General features: G+C 36.1%; 1 protein-coding gene across 1 annotated transcript; it reads right to left on the bottom strand.

Moving 5' to 3' along the window:
• Positions 1-415: 415 nt before the first annotated feature.
• On the bottom strand, positions 416-5,191 carry LOC100775445 (probable carboxylesterase 11). Its single transcript, XM_003553854.5, has 2 exons — positions 3,904-5,191; positions 416-1,922 (listed from the first exon to the last, which is right to left on the bottom strand). Exons 1-2 carry the CDS (start codon positions 4,719-4,721, stop codon positions 1,385-1,387), a joined length of 1,356 nt encoding a protein of 451 aa, XP_003553902.2. The 5' UTR covers positions 4,722-5,191; the 3' UTR covers positions 416-1,384.
• Positions 5,192-6,923: the final 1,732 nt, after the last annotated feature.

The following is a 6,923-nucleotide window of genomic DNA, read 5'->3' as shown; positions in this document are numbered from 1 at the left end:
GAAAGTGGCTAACCAATAGTGCTCATAACAATGGGAGCTAGTTATCATTGCCAATTTTCAGCCTTTTTATTTATTTATTTATTTCAATCGTGTAGTCACAAATATGTGTGAGTAATAAGCTACATCACAATCAATATTTGCAAAAATGTTATATAAAATTGAAGTGTTATAAAAAAAAAAAAAAAGCAGTATAAATTTGACGTCCAAACAACTTCTCTGCTTAACTTAGTGCATGTTTTATAACTTAATTTGAAAATAATCACTTCTGTTCCCCTCAAACGCTCTCAAATGCGTAATGCATTGAAAGTAACGAAATGATTCGACGCACTTAATGAATAGTAATGTTTCTAGGTGTTTTCCCTTTACGTAGTAAAGGCAGTGTACAGCTAAGAAATCACAGCACTGACAAGAAAAGTGCTCCAAATATACCTTTTTGTTATCATATCACATAATTTTGTTCAGATTGTTTTTCAATACTGCTCTAAAGTTAACAAAACGACTTTCCACAACCAAATATTCGTGTAAGTCCTCGAACTTAAGTTTGCAGAACAGTCGACAGAGGAGCTATCTTAGGCCAATAGCATATGCCCAGAAAATCCAACAATGATCAATCTGAGCATACACCAAAGTCTGGCTACCCCTACCCTCAAAGTGCTTCCAATATTGAGGCCAACACGGTTTCAGACTTGTGTCTTTTCCACATTCACAGCACAAGCTTAAATGGATAGCTTCTGAGTTTCACATCTCTTATCCACATTCTCCCCCAATCAGATGGGAAACCAAACTAGCCAAGAGTTTGACTCCACAGAATTTGTGATAATGAAGATCCCGGCAAAATGGAGACCAGCTCTCAATGGACAGAGTTCTGCTTTGCATATTAGTACCTTGAAAGAAGTCATAGAACCCACATAGCTAATAAAAATCAATGAAAAAGTATAACACAAAGGGTTCTGAGGGTCAGCATGGTCTGTTGAACACTCCCTCACACCTTTCGGAGGGGGCCATAATGTTGGGTAATGAATTGCATACCACATACTCACGCTAAGAGAATGGTTCATTAAATTTTATATTCTTTTCATGAAAAATAGGACACCATAATACACAGGAAAAAATGGCACAAGAATGGTCAAGTGCAGGTGAATGCATCTCACTGGCTCAACTAATCCTACTCTCTCAGACAACTATCTTACAAACAAAAAATAATAAACTGGCAGGGGGTATGCACATGGAACCGGTCAACATCCAAAACCTTATCAAGAATCAAAACCAATCAAATAATATATCACATGTCCCATGCAATAGCAGCAAAAGAGTGATCTGAAGCTAATTTTGTAGTTGGGGTGGGTAAATATCTTCCTGTCAACCATCATCTGCTATATCCTACTCAATATGAGAATTCATGACCTCGAAGTGAGATATATTTCTTCGCCCATATGGCAATGTCCTCAGCACAAACCTGGGCCTGAGGGCTTTTCAGAAGGACGTCCAGGGTAGCAAATTCATGTACTGCATCCTTATACTCAAGAACAGGTGCATCAACATTCACCTTCCGGAGCTCCTCTGAGTAAGCAATGGCACGATCCCTCATCCAGTCATGTTCGGCCACAACTGTCAATGTTGGAGGCATCAACTTTAAAGGAGGACCCCGGCCTGGGACAAGGGGATTAGCAGCTGGATGGTCCAAACTAAATTCCTCCTCAGGTAGGAAAAGTTTCCAGGCAAGCGTACACATGGCCTTGTCATAAAAGTAAGAATTTGCCAATTTTATTTCAGAACGTGTGGGAACACTTCCAATGAAAAATGGATACATCAGGACCTGTGCTACCACCTTGACAGGGTCCAGAAGTTTGCCTCCTTCCACAGCTTTTCGTGCCACGTAGTCTGCAATATTGGCACCACAACTCGCTCCAAGAAGAACACATCTGTTTCAATATTAAAGAAATAAAATGGTTAAGCACTGAACAAGAAAGTCCATGAGGACTATCTTACAACTGGAATCAAAGGAAGCATGAAAGGAAGAAGTTAATGAGATCACAATACAAAAGCGTACTAAAAAAACTGTTAATTTTTAATGCACACTTACCAGGGTCCTGTAAGAGGAGAGATTTTTAGGTGTACCCTAAGAGGATTACAACACTCCACTATGAATGTAATACATGGAGCCATAAAGCATACATGCCATCAGGTCAAAAATAAAATATTATCAAACTGTATCTGAAAAGTCATAAAACTACCTACAAGATTATTTTTGAGAGTGTACTAGGATTTTTCCTTTTGGAAAGGCATTGTATCCCAGTATGTTCCCACCATGCCCAGAGGAGATAATAGCTACATATTTTGTCAAACAATCATTTTCTCAATTCACCCTATTACTTTTAACAATAGCCGAATATGCCTTCAGATAAAGAGTGCTTTATTGTCTGAAAAGAATTATTGTGAAGAAAAAAATTATGGTATTTGTGTATAAAACTATAAATGTTGTTAAAGATTCCCTAACCAAGCTTCATGGATCAAATATAGAATTTTGTTAAAGGAAAACATACAAAAAATCCATTTAGTATGGAAAAGATAGTTGAGATAGGGTGGCAGACAACTGAAAGATTAGAATAGAAGGGTGCCCTAGTGCACAAGACTCCCCCCAACATTGTGGGAAAACTGAAATTCGATATCGACAATAACAAATATAGTAAACAAACCATCAGATAGAAAGAAAGAATGAAAGAAATCCTAGAAGAAAAACATTCACAAAATGTTGCTTAGGCACTACAGGTCCACTAGTCCACTTCTTTTATACACAAAAGCTTCTGATTCCCTAAACAGTAGTGCAGAATGATTTTTGCCAGCCAACAAGTAATCTCTCCACTAGACAAATATCTTGCATGCCATCATCAGTCATCACTTTATTGCCTCTCTTGCAATACGTTTGTACTTTTCATAATATGTATATTTTGTTGAATAAGTTATCACTGATCTAAGTACAAATTCCAAAGGGGGAAAGAAAACAGTATCATTCAGCAAAATCACATTTAGATAATGCTAATATAAACAATATTAGAGAAATCCATTCTCTCTAGTCTGACTGATGACAACTTAGAATCCCAACCTCAAATATGAACCAGATCCATATGTTGAAACCAGAAAATGTACCAAAATGTGATTTTAGCACAAGTCAGACATAGACCGCACTCGAGATTGAAATTAGTAAATCCACAAAAACACAAAACAAGTAACAATTCTTTTCCCCAAATCTATGAAGCGTGACCTTATCAAACAATGTCTCAAGCTAACTCTCATGTGGAGTGCTAGTTGTTTACCGGACCATATATTAATTCAAATCCAATGCGACCAAGTAATCAATACACAATTTGGATTTCAGCTTAGACTTGCATCAATCAAAACCATAAGCCGATTGATACTCAGTTACTCACTAGTCCCTACCTACTTTCATTTGTAAACTCTCCCTTCCCAAATCCCAACTCAAGCATCCCTTGACATACCAAAGGTTTTATAAACAGTCCACAACCATAACTGCAACCACAACATCAATGTTTTTGGGTTTTCTGCAACGGCAATTGCAGCCACATCAGCCATATAACGTAAAACTCCCCAACTTCCCACAATATCAAGGATCATGGCGAAACTATAACAGCAATTCAAAACCTTGGACCTACCTTACTCCACACTCTCTAGTGAACCACTAACTATATATAAAAGAGCCAATGCATATAACTGTATCCACATACACACACATACAGAAAACAACAACAAAATGCAGTTCAATGACAAGTCAAGCACAAGTTCGTAAAAGATCAAACTTCAACCTAAATTCTGAAATCCTCAATCAGACAGAATCAAAATAACCAACACATTAATAAAACACAATCATCAGAAAATAGTAACAACCTTGAAGGATCAGCATGAGCAGCCAACCAAGGCTCAACCATAGAAGCCCCAAATGAATCAACAATATGCTTATGCGAATCCGATTTCTTAAACTCCCCACCAACATTATGCCCTCCACTCTTCCCACCCACCATCGACTTGCTACACTCCGCCAAATTCGCCTGCTTCGCCAGCCAATTCAGCACCTTCACGCCGTCCTCGAACGCCGCCGGGTACCGGTTCTCCGGCGCCAGCCGGTACCCCACCGCCACCACCACCACGTCGCACACCTTCGCGATCCGCCGGCAGAACGCGTCGTTCGCCACCGAATCGCTCCCGCCGCTCACCCACCCGCCACCGTGGAACTGCAGCATCACCGGCAGCCTCCGCCGCTCCCCCCGCTTCCCCGGCGCGTACCCCCGGTACACCCCATCCGACATCAGGTTCAACCCCTCCACGCCGGAGCTCCCTCCAAAGCTGCTGCTCCGGTGCTCCTCCCGGAGCGGCGGCCCGTAGCTACTCCGCCGCGAAACGGGGTCGGCACGCGCGGATCGAGGCAGGGGATCGGACCTAGGGTTGGAGTGAGGCTCGGGAGGGGTGAGGGCGGATTCGGGAAGGAAGATTCGGATGGAGAGAGAGGTTAAGGGGTCGATGTGGATGTCTTTAGTGGCGACGCCGTCGGAGAAGGAAGGGTTCGCTGGAGCGACGGATTCTTCGGGTCGGGTCGTGACGCCGAACGGGTCGGAGGGTTCGGAAGTGGTTTGGATTCGGTTGTGCAGACGGTGCTTCAAGAGGAACTTGAAGAACACGCTGTAGAGCTTCACAGCCACACTTGGCATTTCTCTCTCTCCTCTCACTCCACAGTAACACAACACTCTCTTCCTTTCTTAATTTATTTCTTTCTATCTCTCAAAATTATGTTTTATTTTCTTTTTCTGGAAACGGGAATGAATCTGAAACAAATACTACCTCCTCCGTTCCTATTCCGTTTCTATTTATAAGAAACAAGTTGTAATTCACCTTAATCTTAATCTGTTTCTTTGTGTCTTTTTTTCTGGGATGGAATCAAGGTGAATAATTTGATTGAGATTGGGATCGATTAGGGTTTAAGGGGAAGGAAAAATGGTGAATTTGTGACGGTGGTTGAATTGAAATCGATGTCCCTTGGCGCGTGGATGGGGATGATGAATAGATACATGCAGCTTTGCGCTGGATGCTGGTGGCTGGTTTGGCGTTTTCTCCAAATGTTTTTGTGATCTTTCTTTATTGGTTTGGGATTTATTGGACTTTTTCTCTTTTTTGTATTTTTATTGACCAGTTGTAGACTTTCAACTTTGAAGTTTATTCATTATTATCATTAAGTATTGTGTTTCTAGTAGTTTTTCAAATGGATTAAATATATATTTCGAATTATACATCAAAAAACTACTCCATTATTTACATCCATTCTATACAGACAGATAGTTGTTGATCCGAATCAAACGATTCAATGTTGAGTTAGATGGGAAAAAATATTACAAAAAGAAATTTTATTAAAGATAATTAATTAATTTTTACTAAAGATTAACCATTAATAAAATTAATAAATATTTCATATCAATATTATAATAAAAAATATATCAAGATAAATAATGAAATTCGTTATACAGTAATATACATCCACTCATTCTTTAAGAATGTTACATTTTAAATATGTTAAAAAATCATTGTTATAATTTATTAATGTAGTTTTTCTATAAATTAAGTAGGTGTATATCAGTAAATACCACCAAAATTTATTAACATACACTTTCTATTTTATTTTATTTTTAGAAAAGATAAATTAACAATTATATCTTACATGTATTTTAAGATATAATTTACTAATATATTCTTTCTACGTAAAAATAGGTATATGTTAATTAATCCTATAAATAATATGATGATGATTTGGTAAAAAAAAAGTAAACAAATAACATGATGATAAAAGATCTATAAAAACAGCTCTATAAAATCTATAAAAACAGCTCTATAAAATCTATAAAGCTAATTGAAGGCAATATCAATTTTTAATTTATATTTTTTGGCCTATTTTAGTTTTCTCTGAAATAGTGAAAACTAATTGAAGGCAATATCAATTTTTAATTTATATTTTTTGGCCTATTTTAGTTTTCTCTGAAATAGTGGTACTTTCTTGAATGATTTTACCTTTCAATACTTATTTATGCATAGCAGTTACACACTCTCTAATATCAACCTTCTTTTTGAAATAAGACTACATTATAAATTAATTGTAGTCATTCTCTTCATCTTTTAAAAAATAATAATAAATGCCAACAGACGATTCCTTTCTTCCCATTAATTCTTTTAAAAATATATTTTATCCCATCATTTTATTCTTTTATATACGATAATTCAATAGAGTGATTAGTAGCACACAAGAACAAACAGCGAACAGCTAAGCTACGGGGTTTATATATTTTTTTCATTTTATTTCACTATCCTATTATTATTTGTATAATTCAATACTGATCTTACTAATAATGAACAACAAACATATATTATTTAATAGGTGAACATATGATTTAATTTAAAAATAAATTAAATATTAAAGAGTATGATGATTTTACTTTAATGAACAAACACAGATTATTTAATAGGTAAACATATGATTTAGATAATATTATTTTTTTAAGAGATTTAAATAATATTATTAGTATTAATAATATTTGGAATTTTTTTAAGTTATTAATGATATAATTTTCATTTGTATAACAAAGAAGCCTATAACATATATATTGATTAAAGGTTATATTGGATAAAAAAAATTAAAAGTAAATTATAGTAATATTTTATGAGATTTTGTGTAATTATACAAATATTTCTTACTTTTTTAACCATTACATTCATTCTTCTTGTAAGGGGTATTCGTGTAAGATTTGAGAGTATCAATCTAATTACTTATCCAATAAATAATCTTTTCTCATGATATTTGAATCATTACTTATCACATCAGCAAAGACATTATGTTGTCATTTTTACACATTCGATGACAAAATTTA

The sequence above is a fragment of the Glycine max genome, chromosome 19 (assembly GCF_000004515.6).
Source record: "Glycine max cultivar Williams 82 chromosome 19, Glycine_max_v4.0, whole genome shotgun sequence".
NCBI lineage: Eukaryota > Viridiplantae > Streptophyta > Magnoliopsida > Fabales > Fabaceae > Glycine > Glycine max.
The sequence above is the reverse complement of the archived record's forward strand: the minus strand, read 5'-3'. Positions and strand labels throughout refer to the sequence as shown.

Coding starts and splice junctions, on each gene's coding strand:
- LOC100775445 (XM_003553854.5), bottom strand. CDS start 4,721: ATGCCAAGTGTGGCTGTGAAGCTCTACAGCGTGTTCTTCAAGTTCCTC. Junction 1,923..3,903: donor GCTCATGCTGATCCTTCAAG/GTTGTTACTATT, acceptor ATATTGAAACAG/ATGTGTTCTTCTTGGAGCGA.